General features: G+C 35.9%; 1 protein-coding gene across 1 annotated transcript; it reads right to left on the reverse strand.

Annotated features, from left to right (window-relative positions):
- Positions 1-524: 524 nt before the first annotated feature.
- On the reverse strand, positions 525-13,985 carry RB195_011918 (uncharacterized protein; the record flags this gene model as incomplete). Its single annotated transcript, XM_064193541.1, has 8 exons — positions 525-609; positions 1,087-1,179; positions 1,790-1,926; positions 2,003-2,162; positions 3,421-3,569; positions 7,062-7,180; positions 10,617-10,753; positions 13,897-13,985. 8 exons carry the CDS (start codon positions 13,983-13,985, stop codon positions 525-527), a joined length of 969 nt encoding a protein of 322 aa, XP_064051124.1.
- Positions 13,986-18,940: the final 4,955 nt, after the last annotated feature.

Here is an 18,940-nt window from a genome sequence, read left to right on the forward strand (position 1 = left end):
AGCAAGCGTAGATCAAATATGAACATGTCAAGTATAAACGGACATTTCCTTTTGGGGAAAAATCATTTTAAAATAAGATGACGTCGTTTTATGAAGCGATGCCACTCGGACAACTGCCACTGCCATCATAAATTCCAATTTACAATGTGAATTAATCCATTTTAATCAATTAATTGATTGAGTTCAATCGACTTTTTAAAATTTAATTAATTTAAAAGACTTTAATTTTTATCCGCGAATAAATCAGCAGAGAAACATAGCTGATTATAGACGCTAATTGGAAAAATAACTAGGAACTGATTATTGGGAAAATTTTAAAAAATAAGGAACATTAGGTGTGTTTACACTTACGCGGCAGGGTGTAGAGAGCGCAAAAAAGCGTTTCATTCGCGGACCAACTATTTTTTTTGTTGTAAAATCTATGTATATAGGTACGTGTGGGACCTTTCCCCTTTCATGGGACACTATTCGTAGGAATTTAGATTTAGTTCCGAGCGTGTTTCCAGCCTCACCACGCCCATTTCTTAGCGAATGTACGCATCTTGATCGACACTCTTCGAGAAATTCATCGATAACTGCTTGGTGATGGTGCTTTGTGGAAGCGAGGACCTGGAAGACGTTGATTTCGTTTTAATGACAGAAACATATCGGATACGGTAATTTAGTAACAATAATACATTGTATTAAAGAAAATTGGGAAAAACCGTCCTATTCTAGCATTCATGGTATTAAATTTAGTCAACTTGCTCTGCTCAACTTGCAAAACACTGCCCCGAACCAGGATCGAACTGGTGACCTTTAGATCTTCAGTCTAACGCTCTCCCAACTGAGCTATCGAGGCATGTTACCTCTTTTAATAATAATAATAGTTTACTCTAACTTTTTATCTGAATTTAAATTTTTCTTAGCAATAATAAATGAGTAAATAAATGAAAAATAAAATAAAAGATAATAACAGCAGTGATAACGCTAATTTTCTTTCATTATCTTTTTTTTTGAACAGCTGACCGATGACAAAGAGTGGGCTAGATCTTATCTGTCTTAAATCAATAAATCAATACCTAGTCCGAATAGTTGCACACTCACCGTCTTTGATAGCGCACACGACTGTAGTACCCGTCCCGGACAGACGTGAAAATCGCAGCGATCAGTTGGCTCCATGCCAAAAGTGTCTCACACCTGGAAGAATTCTTTCAAGCTGGGACCTCAACTACAAAAAAAATGCGAGTATAGGAGAGGATGCACTAAATAACGTAGAGGAGACAAAATCCTTTTCATACGTAATTGCACAAAACTGAACCACCCGGGATATGCAACTGCAGCACCTACGGAAGTGAAAAATCTTAGGAAATTTTCGGTTTGAACGGAGCTAGGACAAACATCACCAGGAAAAATTTCTCAATGCCAATGAGAGGTTGAAGGAATGATTGCCAAAATGTGTGTCAATTGTGTCAAATTGTGTGGATTTTGGGATATGTGGACGAGTTAGCGTCATGGATGCCCACAACTTGTACGTGTTAACATACATGTGTTCACGTGAACATCACGTGAATACGTCGCGATACAGTCGTCGTGCTAACATCTTTTCAACGTGTAGCTAGGCGTGAATTTCTGAGCAAAATTTAAGCGACTGGTAGAAGTTCGGTGCTATATGCATTTATACTCGAATTTGGTAAACATGGCAACTCGTCCACGTCCGTTGAACACGATAACTCGTCCACGTCCACAATAATCCATTCGGATCTTTTATAAGACGGATGTTTTCCATTTAACCATAACCATGTCGAACCTTTTATGTGTTCCTCCGTCAAGTTTAACACATTCTGCAATTGCGGCATCAGCTAGCGCAGCGAAAAAATCGGGTCGAAAACCGATTTGACACAGCGCAGCATAGCTCTCACCGAATCCTCGTGCAAGTTGTTGAACCTTGAGAGCAGAAGAGTAATTTTCGGTTAGACGACACCCATTTATGTGTTACCGTAGTCCATAATACGTAACGTACCACTTCTGGTCGATCGATATTCTCGATCGATTCGGCGATAAGCGAATAGAACTGTTTTCCCATATGTTCAAGTTGTTGATCGTTTAGTCGGCTTAGAAATGTACGCATATCGACACGATTGCTTGCCGCACGTTTCAGGATCGCATCGCCAATCGTTGGCCTGAAACAGGGAACGTTGACCGGGATGGAAAACCGATCCTCGACTGGAAAAATTTCTAATGTGCGTAGAAGGGAGACAGGTGGTTTTGTTTTTTTTCACAAACTATTAGAATGGAATTAGCTTGGTTCGTCTATTTTTTTTCTGTTAAACGTATGATAAATGCATAAGGATAAGAAATTAAGACAAAATTAAAGGCAGGGCCCGAGAGTGAAAATAAACGGGCCAAACGGGAGAAATAAGCATGGATACACGCTTTGCCTGAAACTAAAAAAATCTCCTCAAGAAAGCTTTGAAAGTGCTTGAAATTTAAAATTAAAATATTTCACTTTCTATTAACTGGTCCTAAACAGAAGAAGTCTAAATTCGTGGAACAAGATAATACAAAAAAATTAACAAATAACGTATATATATATATATATATATATATATAAAATAAATAATGTAAACAATATTTAAAAAATAAATTAAATAATAAATATTATTATAATATAATATTATAATACTTAAAGATAAATTTAATAATAAATAAGAGAAATATCTCAAACGTTTGAATTTTATGAAAAATGGAGAAAAAAAAATGTAAAATTACATTTAGATGCGTGACTTCTATAGGAAGAATAAATAAATAAATAAATAAATAAGCGCTACAGAAATACCGTCGACGAGAAATAATCCTAGAAGTCGAATTTATTTTAATGTTAGGATGGATATTGATGTGTAAGAAAATGCGAGAGCGAGAACAAGCGACGAGCGACCAACGAACACATGTGAGATAGTTTTTTAAACCAATATCGGAGATAAGAATATTTTAGGATTTATTATTACTTTTAAATTTTTAATTTTTATTATTTGATTCACTTTTTTTTTGCATTTACTCAAAAAATGAAGGCAACAAAAAGTCGCAAAAATTCCGACGGTGCACAGTTAGCCATTGTGAATGATTACTGTAGAGCGCGTAATTTTTTCATGTGAGAAAAATGATTTTCGATTCGTTTCATTTGTTTCAAGTTGGCCGAAACTGTCGAAATTCGTGAAAATCCAGAAATTCTCTGATCCATGGGCAGAAATCCTTTTTTCCGAATGCGTGTGCTTTCGTGAGAAATAAGGAGAAATACAAATAAACGATGTTTAATGAGAAAGCGAATTTTGTTAAAGGATAGCTGAAAGAAAACTTTTGTTTCTGGAAAATTCGTCCTCAGGGTCATACTTGAATCCAGGAAAATTATTACAAAAAAAAAACTGAAATACATAGACTTACCGTGCTACTTTGAAACATTGTTGAATTCGTAGTCGATTTAGTGACGGAACAAGACCAGTCGATGTTTTACGACCACCGTTCGTCATCGTTGCCGCACCCGTCGTACCGGGATTTCTCGAATCTTCCTGCATTTTCTGTGCCACAGCTGCCTGTATAGGTTAAAGAAATATAAGCGTTGATTAAATTTCACCACACATCTGTGTGTCCTTTGAAAAGAAAAAAAACCGATACAAGATTATTGCGATATTTTTAGAGCAGGGCAAGTAAAATATGGTGTTTTGCCAAATTATATATTATTATTTAATATAATTATCTATATTTTGTTCTGTTTCCATTACCGTATTATATAATTTTCGTTAAAATGAAAAAAAAACGAGATGCTAGGCTTCGATGGAGAAATAGCCGGTTAAACCGCTAACAAATGATCACAACCACAATTTTTTTTCTTCACAGGTTTAATATTCATGAAAATTTTAGCATATTCTTATGTGTGGAAACAAATACGCATATAAATATGCATAAGATGATAGGTGCGAAGAAAATAAATAGGTGGCGCATTTGTTTCCGAAATAATTACATAATCGAGCGCAGTGAATGGGCGATTTCCTGAGAGCTGTACTGAGAGTTTTTTTTTGTTTTTGGCGAAGGGAGCCACATAAAATCCACGATTCTTCGAGAAATTTGCGAGAAGTGTCGTATTCGATCGAATGTAGGGGAAACACAGTGTCCCAACTAGACGTTTTTTGTATTTGAAGCATTAGTAGGTCCTACACAGAACCTACTACAGTATATAATGACAGGCTCATTCTGTCACGTGCGTGTGTGTGTGTGTGACGAAATTTACGTGATCTGACGAAGAACCTTATCGTTATTAGCACGATGATAACGTCCAACGCGTCATCACCGTGTTAAAACATCATTTCGTGCTAATTGTTGAGGAAAACGAGGAGAAAAACTCATATTTCAAATAATGCTTCCAAATTGTGGCGATATCGAAAAAATATAGATGTAAAGTCAAGTTTGAATACTCTTCGAATGTAGCATTGACGCATTTAAGAAAGAAAAAAAAACTATTAAGACATCGCTTCATTCCATCATCGTTTCATTCAAAAAGAAACGAAAGAGGCGTCGTTAGAAAAAGGCACAAATTTAGATGTGCAGAAAATGTCATCACTTCAAATTTCTATTGATAGATGAAGCCTAGCGAAGCGAGCACTGCGAGAAGTCTCTAAGGTCTGGCGCTAGCCGAACGCTTAGACTGGTAAGATATAAGCCAATAAATATATAATAATAACCAATAATAATAAATAATATAATACCCAATAACCTGTAACCTATAATCATCGACATAAGTTGTTTCCGCGTAGAGTTCTTACGTATAGTTTCCATGTTCAGTCAGGAAAATTAGTCAAGGAAAGAACGGAGATTAGAAACTAAACCAATTTCACTGCTTTTCTATTAAAAGATCCGAAAAAAATTCACTTTTGCCATGGGAATTCTCGAAAATATCAGAAGGAAAAATGCGATGTAAGTCATGCCCACGCATGGTTAAGATAAAGACACCGGACAAAGTGCAGAACCCGTTTCGGACCAACCTACTTCGTCTGACTAAAAACGTAGTATCGTTTGAGGTTAATGCGGTCCTACAATGAATTGCGGCGGCGAACCGATTTGTTGAAGTCGGCGTTTTTACCTCCTCTCCGTCGAGCTTGGTACCAATTCGTCGACCCCCAGAGGATGAAATGCTTGATTGGCACTGGGGAGGAGCCGAATCATTGATTGATCATGAGCAGTCACAATCGAATCTCTTACCGACTGCGTTACACCGTTCCAAATTCTAGCACATTGATAAATAGAATATGGGGTCCCCAATAAGTTGAAGAACAGATTTTCTGGGAAGCATCAAATATCTACCAACTAAATGAAGTAAGGCTAAAATGTGGTCATACAGGAAGCCCTTAGGTTGCGGACTCGACACGACTCTTCCACCTTTCATCTTAAGGGCCCGTCAGTAAGGGCACGACAAGGTCCTGCAGCGCTCTTACATACATTAGGCGCGCTTTTCGCTCCGCTAACTTTTGTCTCTATAAGGGCTGCAGTTTCGTATTTCGTCTCTCATTCGGACAACTCCTGGGTCAGGGAGCCAGCGGAGAAGAAGATCGGAAGTGAGCTGAACAAACAGCAAGCGTAACTCTTCAGCAGTATCATGAGCCGAAGGAGGGGCAGGAGGAACTGCTGCGAACTGGAGGTAACCGGCATCTCTGAGACGGTCTGTCAGAGTGGAGCACACGCCCCTGCGTCGTGACATCGTCTTTCGTCCGGATATTTGCACTTGCTTGGCCTGCACCGAAAGGCTGGTTAGGTCCTGCTCATTTTTATATTGTAGTGGGTATAAATGCGTAGACTGGAATAAAGAACGAGTAAATACTCAGCGTGTATTGTATGTAGTAGAGTGCACGGGACCCGCAAGGATGCAGCGAAGCAATCCATTGTGTAGTAAGTATATGTGTGTATTGTGAAGGAGCTCAACGTCCAGTACTGTGGAGGTGTCAGAGCCTAGCGTATGGGCCCGCATGGGGCCAGAGTAAGGGTAAAACACAAAAAAGCGTGGCCGTAACCACGCTGGCCTTAGAGCTTCTCAGTAAGTGTCCCCGTGCTGAACCCAAACATGCAAGCTTAGTGGCTACCGTTTCCTCGTGCGGATACACCCTATATACTCACGGGACTCACACATCATCAGTGGGCCTCTGGAACTGGACCTGAGTAACTAAAACCTGGAGTCGCAACACCTTATCTAACATATTTGTCCTTAGGGGGACACATCTGCATTAGGTTTCAGGTCGTTTTAACCCAGTTGTTTTCGAATTGACGAAGCTCGTTGGAATGCTATTCATAGAGCCGTCTCCTCAGTGACCAATTGATCTTAGCAGGAAAATCCAGCTTATAATCCGTTCCATATGCGATCGGAAGACCTATGCTACACCATGATTTAACAGCGATGAAATGAAATTATTTGGCCAACCGAATGATCCGAATGATTTTATGCTCTTGAGTGAAAAGTCCCATCTCATCTTGCATTATTTCAGGGTTTGGCACAAAATTAAAACGTCTGTGGTCAATTTTGATTCCTATTTTTTTCAACATTACCTATACGACATTCGGCCACAGAAACAACTGGTTGGCAGGTGCCACCTAGCGTCGTCAAGTCGATATCGATCGGGCATATCGATTAGACATATTAGATTAATATTAGACAGACACATAATCTCTACCAGATGTGGAGAAATTGAGAATTCTCCATAGAACTTTGTAATTAGGGTTTTAAATAATTCTATCCATGAATCTTTCTGTTTCTTTTGATTTTGAAAAAAAAATATACAACGAAAAAGAGAAATAAACACAGGACAAGATAAATTTCTTTTCTCCCTTGTTGTTTATTATACGACTAAAAAGTGGATTGAGAAATAAAAAAATATAAAAAATAGCATACAAAATTATGAAAAATTAAAAATGATAAAAAGTAGCATTTTCATTTAGAAATATCGGCCGAGTTAACACATGAACCAAGATTGGTGCATGTGTTAACTCGGCCTCTTTTGAGACGAGTGGAAATTTCTGGAAAGCACTACACGTTCATGTACCTGTGTGTCGTGAATCATCTGAGTCGCACATAAGCTACGACTTCGTTTTCGATCCGGTGTCGGTGGCATCAGAAACGAATCCATCGAATCATTATTCGCTGTCAATTGTCCACGTTGAGCTGGAATTACAGGAGAAAAAAATCAGGGTCCCATTGAAACATATTCGAACATATGGCAATAATCAACCAATCTAACAGATAGTGACGCTTTTAATTTTCTTCTATTTTCTTCCGTTTCCTTCATTTTTTCCTCCGCTGTTCTACGCCAAGTTCCATCTTTCTTTTCTGGATTTCAGCAAAAGTGCAGTTCCGTTTTTTGCGAATTCAAAATATAAATTTTGCGAGAAAAATGAACGTGACGAATGGGACCTTTTTGTAATCACGATTTCCACTGGAACTTTTCACTTTCGACATCAGAGAAATTGCATGAGAACACATCAGAGGAACGTAAAAGAGCAAAATATGAAACATTTGGTTTTTGTAGAAGGAAATAACGATTTTTTTTCCGTAAACGTTGTTCTTCGTTAATTATTTTTTGTTTGCCTTCATTTATTTACTTACTCATATTTTTTTTCAAAAATTATTTATTATTATTCACTTCTATATTCAGATTGTAAGAAAATAAAAGAATTTATTATATGCTTGTGCGAATGAAAACAAACAAAAAGTTATTAATCAAATGAATAGGAAAAAATCAATGAAGTGAAGGTTAAGGAAAATAAGAAAAAGTTTTAAAAAAAAGTGAAATATAGAGGTGAAAATTAAAGGCAAAAATTCCGGTTGAACCACTGTGTTCCCGATACGAAGGTATTCAATGACTATTGTTGCATTATTTTTGTAAATTTTATTATTTTATTTGTTTTATTATTTTTATAGTTATATTTATTTAAGCCCTTATTACCAAATTACACCACATCTCGTTTACAGTACCTTAACGTTATTCCCTCAACGAAAATTGTGCGAAAAAAGAGGAAAATAATTCCCTCAAAGATTCATTAAACGTCACTTTTCCTGGTGTTCGTTTGCAATTCTCGAATGTTTATGAAAGAAATCTCCGGAGAATTCTGCAATAAATTTAGTTTAGCGCTCCTGAAAGATCCAAAAACATTTCCGAATGCTTCTCGGTGTTCGTTTAAATGCAAGAGAATGCAATGTGCGGTGGAAAAAGTGAACGAAAGAACTTTTCCTGCACAGAATCCTTCTAACAAGAAATAAAATTACCACCATATGCTAGTGATGGAGCGGGTTTTTTTTGTTCAGGATCAAAAACTCGTTCTTCATACTTAATCTTTAAATGAATATACATACTTGTATTAATAGGAAGTTATATTGGAAAATGTAAAATAAAATTTATTGTAAAAGTAGGAGTCTTATAGTAGAAACTATTTATGGTAAAATTAATATAAAATATAAAATAATAATAAAATATTTGTAAAAACGTTAGGACATCTTCCAACAAATCTCGCATGAAATTCCTTACAAAAGGAACACCCAAATAGGGTTGTTACATAGATTCCGGGACCCATGTATGGTATGGGTTTATTTTTCGAACATATCGAATTTTTCTTGAAATTTTAAAGTTCAAAAAGGATTAAATTACTTTTAACTTAAAATTATGGATCAATAGCTTTTAAATCCTCGCAAAAATTGTAATAATAGAGCATTTTCTCACCAGGTTTTGGGCAATTTTAATGCTGAGGTTACCCTAATGTCCCATATTTTCTTTATTAAATTTAAATCCTTCCTATGCACGTAAATAAGGTGTATGTAGTATACAGAAAATACTGTACACGCCAAAATAAAATGAACTCCACACCACCCACCTAATTTCACTGTTTTGGAACAAAAAAGGCAGGTCTTGCGCAGAAATACTAAATATTTGCACTTCTTCATCTTAGACAATGATGACTTGATGACAGTATAAAACGAAAATGACAATGGTAGAACTGCTCCACGAAAGAAAAATACGATTAGAAGTGGTGAGTTTACGAGTATGAGCATGCTCACGGCCAACTTCTCTCAAACGCTCTGAAAAAAACCCTGAGAAACTGCACTGTTGATCAAATTCTCCTACGAGGCACCTAACAACGTTTCACGTGTGCTGGAGCAAAGATACTCGACGCGTCTGGCAATCAATGCATTGGGCCAGACTAGATATCATTGATTGTCATGTTAAGAGTTCATTGATTGTCCACTTGCTGGAGACGCGGTACGTATGCTTGCGCTCGCGCAGATGTGGCACGGCGTTGCTGAGCGCATCGTAGGATAATTTGATCACTAAAGCAATCCCCACACCGTTTTTCGCGAACAACTGGGAGGAAAAGGGGGGAACCCCCTTTTCCCCCTACTCCCCCCCAACCCTTTTTTTGAAAAAAAAATTAAATTTTTCCCAAACAAGTACTAGGGTTGACACAGACGTTGGTGATCTTGTGTTTGCGCGAGCGATTCTCAGTGGTGAGCTCACTTTGTGGTTTAATTTCTTTTACAACTTATCCAGGTTTTATTATTTTTATTTTTATTTATTTATTTTTTCGAAATAGTAATTCCCCATGAAATTTAGTTATAATTATAATATACACATTAGCGGAAAAATTGTTGTATGCTTTTTATTCTCAGCTTCTTTTCAATTATAAAACTTTTATTGCCTTAAAAAAGATTTTTCGCATTTCTTTCTGTCTGTTTTAAAACGTTTTAAAGTTCATTCTATGAAAAATCAGGTTTTTTTTTCCGAGGTTCAATGTTCAAATTAAAAAGTAGATGGCGACCAGGTAACAGAATGACATGAAATCGAATTGTAAATAATAAAGTAAAATAGATTACAGGTAAATAAATGTCACATTGTGCTCAGGAAGGGAAATCTGAATGTTCGGCGAGATTTTCACGATTCAAAAAACGGACAATGATTAGAATGAAGCATAAAACACGTAGATGTAGAAGAAATGGAAAAATGAGAAATATACTGTATCAACTGAGGTAAATCAATACTTACTGATTTTTTTTTCACAAAATGAAAGAAAAATGGAGAGACATATCACTGTGTTAATCGGATGACCCAGATTATTTCTTATTTCTCAGTGTTGTCCACGATATTTTTCCAACACTCCCCTTTTTTTCTCTTTCCTTCGTTCCAATCTTTGTTCGTTTTCTGGATTTCAAAAATTTTGTAGAACATCCACATTTCTCGCCTTGAGCACAATTTTGTATCTATTTTCACGCTATATTTCCTAAAGCGATGCAATATCGGGATCTAATGCTGAGGCGAAATTTTTCGATATTTCACCAGAATTCGTCTTGATAGGAAAAAAAAAGAAATAGATTACATCGCTGTGCTATCCTTTAATTATTTTTTTTTCCGACAGACAAATAAATTCCTTGATTTCTTTTTTATTTACTAATTATTACAAAAAAAATCCGATTGGACGAACAACCTCAAGTTAAGGGATTTGTTTGTTTTCTTTTTCGTTTATTATTAGCAGAAAAAAATTCAACTGAATCAATATCATGAGATTACGGTACGTGAATCACCAATAACCAACATTCTCCAGTAGAAACTTACTTAAACTTTTCGTTGATACCGTATCCGAATCGTTTTTCCATTTAGGCGGCGATAATTTCCGTATTTCATTTGATGAACATCGACTATGGCTAACGCTTCGTGGTGGTTTCGGGTTCTTTTTGTACGTGGGCGTAACACTGAAAAAATTACTATTTAAAAATACTAATTATTATTATTACTATTTAAAAGATTAAAATTTTTTCAAAATATTTACTAATTATCAGTAAATATTAAAAAACTCAAACTCAAATTACTTACTATTTTGATGGAGAAGTAATCATATTCCGTTTACAGCAAAGTAATGATCAAAGGGAGAAATAAAATAAATTATGAAATAAAATAATAATCGATATGATATAAAGTTATGTATACAACTTTTACGGTAGATCTATACCACAATTTCAAATTTTTCAATCTTTTCCAGCAGTTCTTATTTATCCTAATATTCTTTAAAAATTTCCCAGTCATCGATGCTCGCCGACTTTTTCCCACTAGTTGCTCCTGAAGACGATTAAAAATCAGAGAAAGTAGAATCCTTAATGTTAATCTACGTTTATACTAACAACTATTACTCTTTGATATTAGTCTTCTATGATTTTGATCTACAAAACTTATTATTTTTACCGCTACGACTTGAAATTCGGTTAGAACTTTGAGCTGACCACTGACCAGCATACTGTATTTAAGAACTGTTCCTGAAAGAGCACAGTTACCGTACTGTTAAAAGCACCACTTGCAGAGCACTCTGCAGAATTTGTTTTTATCTGCGAAAAAAAGGGCACTTAATGAAAATAGGCTATGGAAACACAGGGAAAAAACTCAATTATTCCCCCCGGAAACACTCTGGAGACAGCAGACGTCCGAACATTCTTCAGTGTTGTCCATTAGTCCATTAGTTTGTTCGTGTATGATGTCATAAAATTTGGAAATTTTTGTTTTCCGGAGAGAGAGAAAAGTAATACAGTTATCCTGGTCTGCTGTGGCTCAAGAGTTTCAGAAGAAATCATTAGAATGTTGGGAAAATTAGGATGAAATTAGCATTTTGAAAAAAAAGAAAAGAGAAAGATAGAAAAGATAAGGAAGATAAAAAAGGAAAAAACTGTAAAGACACGTAAATGTAGCACTTATATATGTACAGTTGCGAATATTCTAATTCTATAAATTATATCTCATATTCTATTTATTTATTATTTATTTGTTATTATTTGTATATTTAGTAATTCTGTATTATTCTATTGCTAATATTTTTCCCGAATTCTAATGGATGCAGGATTCTCTCGATGAAATTTTTGCGGAGGTGAAAGAAAGAATAAGAGCAACATTAAAACTTTCTAAAAGTTTTTTTTTTCCTTTTGATTTTTCCTTCTGAATTTTTTCTCCTTATTATCGCTTATTTTTTCCTGTATTTTTTCTTGTAGTCTACACCATTCCTATACTGTTACTGCACTAGGTCAGAGGGAATAATTTTATCCGTTTGAAGATGGGAAAAAAGTTGAAACGTCAGGCAAATAAAGGTCCCATCCGAAAAACCTCAAAAACCTCGTACGCACACTATTAAAAAATATTCTATCCTTTTCTAAATAATAATTTTCTAATTTCCTAAATAAATAAATAATTCTAAATAAATAATAAATGATGAATAAATGATAAATTAGTTCAAAAAGTTGCTCTTTGGGTATTTATTCCTTCTGTAAACAGAAAAAATATGGGAATCCTTGTTATTTATAGGATGAACAATATTCGTTAAAGGCATCACCTCACGAATCTGAGATGGTACTGATTTCAGGTGGAGTATTCTTAAACGCGATCGTAGATTGCGGAGAGATGGGTGATTCCGTCCATTTCTTCCTAACTGCCGTAAAAAACGGCTCGGAAGATACGGCTTCGGGCGTTCCGGGGCGCTAATTTCTACAACGAGTTCGATTGGAGCGCGGCAGCGTTGTGCACGCGCCGCATCATCCGAGCCGTTCTTTACGGCAATTAATAAGAAGTGGACGGAATCACCCTTCTCCCCATAATCTACGATCCCGTATACGAATACTCCACCTGAAATCCACAGTACCACCTCAGATTCGTGGGGTGATGCCTTTAAAGTGAAGCTTTCCCCTGTGAGCTTCCTCACTTCCGATTGAATGTTCCAGAAATGCGTGGAAAGCTCCTCATCCTTTCCACGTACCGATTTTCTTCGTTTTTATCTCATCTAACTACAGGCTTCGGTTTGTTTTCAAAATAATGAGCAAATCCAAGCATCAGCGAACGAAGAGAAATGTGTGCATTTCCGAGATTTCTCTTCTCTTTTTTCGCCTACAATCGAAAGCGAAACCGGTGCCGGATTAGCACGAGAGATTTGTACTGGCTTTAGGGAAAAAAAATGTAGCAAACGAAAAATAGCGGCGGACAGGTGGCATGTATTTCCTGCTAAGAGCCAACAATTTCATTAAAATGAAGCACTAATAAGCTGCTGGAGACAAAAAAAAAAGAAGGGAAACTAAACGAAAATTGTAAAGTAGGAAAAACCTCCTCAGAAATAGTTAAGGACACTAATTCTAATTATTGATCAAATCAGTGTCATTATTTTTTTTTGTTTGGACAAAGAGGAGAAGGAGAAGGAGGAATGAGGAAGAAGAGATGTAAATGTTAAAAATTAAAAAGTGGAAGAAAAACATAGAAACAAAACTCATCGTTCAATCGATTTTTTTTTTATTTTTTATGCCTTATACTTCTCTTTAATAAAATATTCTTTTTTTTGCGATATTTTCAAGAACCCACCGGTGAATCCTTTAAAAAATTCGCATCAAATGTGTACATTCTCATAGCAGGTTTATTCCCAACGTAATTTTTTTCCTTTTTAGCGGGAGGGGAGAAGGGAGAGAGGGCAAAGAGGACGCTGTGGCAAAAAAAAAAAACTCGATCCTTTTCCTCTTAAGGTTTTTCCACCAGGTTTCCAGGTTTCTACCGTATCCATACAGAAAATGAATATTTTATATATATATATATATATTGATATTGAAGAATAGATATATTCATATATTGATGAATGTTCTCATTTTTAACGAGTGAATTATTTCATTATTTCTGTATTTTTATATTTTTAACGAGTAAAGCAATCTTTTTAAGCAAATATTTTTTGTAAAAAAAAACATATGAAAATTAACTCAAATCACAATAAACTTAGAAAACAGTTGAATTAATTTTCAGTTGAAAACAGTTGAATTAATTATTTAAATCTCTGTGCCCCTGGCTACCTAAATATCCTCGAACAGAGAACAACGGTGTTTACCTTCGTTCATCATATTCCATAATAATCGGATGTTGTTTATCCTTACTTCCTCGCCGAAATTTCACCAACGCCGACGATTCATTGCCCATTCCTGCAAATGATTCTACGTTTGTTTCGAATCAGAGAACCGAAAAATCCCGCCCCACACACGAATATAAACAAAGAAAAGATCTATGTGTACGCAGCATATGGAAAAAATAATAAACAACACACGTAAACAACAAGTAACGAAGAGAACCAATGCTATAGACGCTCAAAATTGGACGCAAGACGTAGGAAATGGAAGAAAAAAAAATGGAAAATTCCTCGGGAAATTTCCTTGGAATAGTCGTCAAGAACCAAGAGCGGCTTCGCTTGGCGTATCTCGAGTCTTTCAGCAAATGCATGAATTAATAGAATTGTGACAAATGGAGAAATCCGGAGAAAAGCCGGATATCTAATTTTCTCATGAGAAAAAGTAGCTTGCTTTCTGATTGTTATTCTCTCGCTCGAGGTTAGATTGCCATTTGGAATTGCCTCATGAGGTGCGTTAAGAGGTTTTTCATATCATCTATCAAAAATCATCTACTTATTATATTTTTCCGTAGTAATAAAAGCGCTAACGTTCAAACGTTAAACAATTATCAGATTATTTGTCTTTTGAAATCGAATCAACTAACCGTAATTAACGGTTCGCTGACTGTTCTGCACGTGCTGCTGGATGCTGGATAAGGATAAAGGATAAAGGATAAAGTCACTGGCGCTAATCAATCCGCTTGGGACCCGCCAGCACTCTCGACTTCAATTCAGAATCGTTTGAGGTTTACGAACGTGCAACTGGCCTCTACAATGAGTTGCGGTGGCTAGCCGATGTGTCGAGTCAGTGCTTTTATCCTCCCAGACAAGTTTGGTACCAATTTATCGACCCCGGAGGGATGAAAGGCTTGGTGAGCACTACGGCGGATTCGAACCCGTGGAGGAGGCAGAACCTCTAACCGCTACACTACACCCGCCCTCGGATGCTGGATAACTGAATAAAAACCCCCAATACGCAGCAATTACTGCTGCTCGCCGCATATCCGAACTACGAGTTGCCAAAAAATGCGTCTGAATATTGATCTTCAGGATCTTCAGGATGAGGCTGGGTTCGCATCCGATAGATCAACTAATTGTAGAGATCAATCCTTATTTGAGTAAATCGATCAGAAGGCGAAAAAAGTAGAGATTATTCATTATCGTTGTCATCTTAGAAAGCGTTTTTCTGGAAAAATTTTATGCTATGTATGTAGCTTCTCATCAGAATTCTTTGCATTGTAGACGGTATCAATTTCTATTTTTTTGAAATTGTTGTAAACCGTAGAATCTGCTAATGCATTTGCGTTTTATTTTCCTTTTTATTTTTTTAAAATGATTTCTTCCTCTTTTCTTTCTTTTTCCTTTTTCTTTCTTTTTTTTCCTCACTCGAGTTCAACTACCCAATTTTAAGGTTGTCTCGTAAATAGAATTTATTCGCGTGGCAGAATAAATCTGTAATGTAATCTCACAAGAAGATAAGGAAAAAAGATCATCAACCGGAGGAAATAATACGGGGAAGTCCTGGCCGAAAATAGCAAAAGAAGATGACAAAATGATGATAAGAAAAATAAAATAATGATAAGATAATGATAAAATAAGTGAATGATAATGCAACGATAATACGGGCAGTAGAAAGATAATTTTGAAAAAAAAATAAAAATAACTATGAATGATAAAAATGATAATTACTAATAAAAAATGACTGAGATATATGTAAAATGAGCGAAGAAAAAGAAATCCTGCGAGTTCGAGGAACAGGATCCTAACGAAGAGAAAAAACCCGATAAATTCAGGTGTTAAGTAAACAACAAAATAGACTCTCTATATGTTTTTCTGTACTTCCTTCCTTCCTTCCTTCTTAATCCCTTTTGTCATGTCCCTTCATACGTTCTGCAGCCATTTCACTTTGCTATACCGACTAATAATACAAAACATCACCGGTCGCCCTTAGCCATGTTCGTCCGGGCGACCGCGTCGCATCCGCTGAAATTCACGCGGTCCCCGCGCTCCAGTAACCCGACGCGGCAAAACAAAACAAGTAAAAACATGCACGCAGACAACCAGTTAATCAAAATTGATCGATCAATCGAGCGCCTCGGCATGGCGCCTGTCGAAAAGTACGTAATGTTTGCACAATTGCCCGTGGATCAAAGGTAATCAAGGATGGTGGAGCAGGAAGTTGCGATTAGAGCGACTTATACACTATTCCATACTCGACTACAAAAAGGTCTATCAAAGGTTGGAACGTTTTTAAGCCGATTTTAAGCCAAGGTGATATCTCCAGATTTTTCGATTAGAAAAAACGAATTTTTGCGCATATACGGATTGAAAGTCTTTTCCGAAAAAAAAAGAGTTTTTGCAAGGATCCAGGTTAAAAGTCCATTAGAAATGTGTTGGAGACATTAAATAACGAACGGAAATAAGCATTAAGTTTAAAAAATTGTTCTTAGGATACTTATTAATTCTATAAACAGAAGAAATATGGGGATCCTTGTTATTTATAGAATGAATAAACATAAAACGAGACCATAGAACTGGAAAAACCGTTGAGAACAGCACTTAATTAGTTTTTGCACATGCAATGCTCCCATAAAATTGTGTAAATTTATTTTATTTTTATTTTTTAAAATTGTATTTCTTCCTTTTTGCGAAGTATTAAAAGCAGGAAGAATTGGGGGAGAAGAAAATAAATGGACTTCATAGATTCAAGAATTCATGTGTCGCCAAAAATTATTTCGCGCAATCTTTTTTTTTCTTCGAGATTTTTTTTTCGCAAATAGCGAATTTCTCGATGGTCGAGCGTTGAAATCAATCCTTATCCAGTAAGCAGTGCTCACTTCTATGCATTTTGCACGGAAATAAAAGGAAAATAAAATAAAAATAAATAGAAATAGAAATTCGCCAAAAAAATTTCCGCATATTCATTCTTTTCACCTAAATTTTTTGCAAATAGCGAATTTCTCGATGGTCGAGCGTGGAAATCAATCCTTATCCAGTAAACGGTGTCAACTTCTGTGTATGTTGCATAGCGTAGCGTATAATCAAAGAATATCCTGATTGGTCGCCGCTAATCCACGCGGAACCCGTTACTAAACCAATAGCGGCGCCGCTCTCTCTCTCTTGTGCGCTGATTAAATCGTGAATAGTTCGCGTTGACATCCATAAATTTTCCTTAAACGCGTTGCACGACGAGAAAAAGAAAAGGAGGTGAAGATGGAAAATCGCTTAAGTGGGTGACAGTTTTTTTTTTCAAAATTTTTTATACCTCACTCCACTTCTGTATGCACACAAAATTTCCTCATTTCCTCGTTTTCCGCATCTGTCATTTGTCAGGAAATGGAATTTATTATTTGAGGAGAATAGGGCGATGAGAAATTGACAAGGATCCAAAATTGCAGCTAGGAATTGATGATTGCAAAAGATGGAGCATTATTAATACATGTGAAATTCACGTGGCATTCGATAATAAGAATTAAAATAGTAGTAGACAAGTTGTAATAATAATAAGATAAAATAATAATAATAGGTTACGGTAACAATGATAACAATGTTGATAATGGTAACAGATGCGCGTTGAATTGAAGAAACACCCGAAGCGAAGAAGGCGCATGAATTGAAGCGGACGCGACGCGGCCATCAGAGTCAACATAAGTAGAAGCACCTAATACGCTTGCAAACAGTTTCTCTTCGTCATCCGTTAGTGCGTAGACATTCAAGCTTGATTGATGAAGTTGACCTCAAATAACAAGACAGACAACCCTCATGAGTCTCGGAAAAACTGTGTGGCAAGGACTCTTAATGAGTTCTGCAAAAACTGCTCTGCAATGGGGGGCTGCAACCGGAAATTTCTTTCAGGCGGAAATGTTTTTTCTTCCAATTTGAAAGTGCACAAAGGGTTCATTAGAAATTCATAGAAGTGAATTTCTCGAAATGAAAAGTTAGAATATGAAAATTAACGTCAATATCAATAATTTTGAAGGTCTCATTTAAACCAGAAATTAGTACGCTTTAAAATAATTGAAGAATACCCTGATTGTCTTCAATTTTTAAAACAAACCGGAACATAATATTACCATCAGAGGCGATTCTCAGGGAAAGAATCCTGAGAAATACGTTCGACACAGTTCAGACCTTAATTTCTTTTTTTTTTTTGAAGTAGAAAGTAAATGGAGAAGGAATAATAATCCCGGAACTCGTTAAAAGACGAACGAAAAAAAATTCATGACCTATAGCTTCATGCAGAAGAAAAAATAAGGACTACAGTATACTGACGGGAGTTCTGCAGTATTACAGATCGGAAACCACATCAGTAATTGGTTCTTTGTGATTGCCATTACAGTAAATAAACTGACTGTAATTTGTGTCTACAGTAATCCAGTGATACCACCACAGATTATATTTCGTAAAATTCGAAGGTAGAACGGAAAAATTAGAAAATAAGAAATTTTTCGGATAAAACAGAACAGGAAAAAAGATTCCCACTAAGAATTTCACCACGACCGAACAAATATAGTCAAATCATCATTGATATCAAATGAGTTCCAAGGTAATTTGTTAAATTTTGGGGATAAAAGGGAAGAAATAAAATAATCTAGGTAGTTAGGTAATCTATCGATACCACCACAATATTATATTTTAAATCGTTCGTAAAATTCAGAGATTCTTTGGAATACAGTTAGATCGTAGAAAAAAAGCAAATCATTTAAATATTCAGATAAACTGTTATAAATATCAAGTATAATAAATATGATATTAATACAGAAAGTATATTCAGATAAAATACTCGGTAAAAAGAATCCCAGTAAGAGTTTTATCACAACCGAGCAAATATGGCGAGAATTTGTCGATGTCAAATATTTTCCAGTATATTTTGTCAAATTTTCCGGGATAATCGTCGAAAAATAAAATGATCTAGATTGATAAATAATTTTTGAGACTATATAACTTAAATTGTGGATCTGCAAGGCCCACTACTACACAGTGACATGCT

The sequence above is a fragment of the Necator americanus genome, chromosome III, assembly GCF_031761385.1.
Source record: "Necator americanus strain Aroian chromosome III, whole genome shotgun sequence".
Taxonomy (NCBI): domain Eukaryota; kingdom Metazoa; phylum Nematoda; class Chromadorea; order Rhabditida; family Ancylostomatidae; genus Necator; species Necator americanus.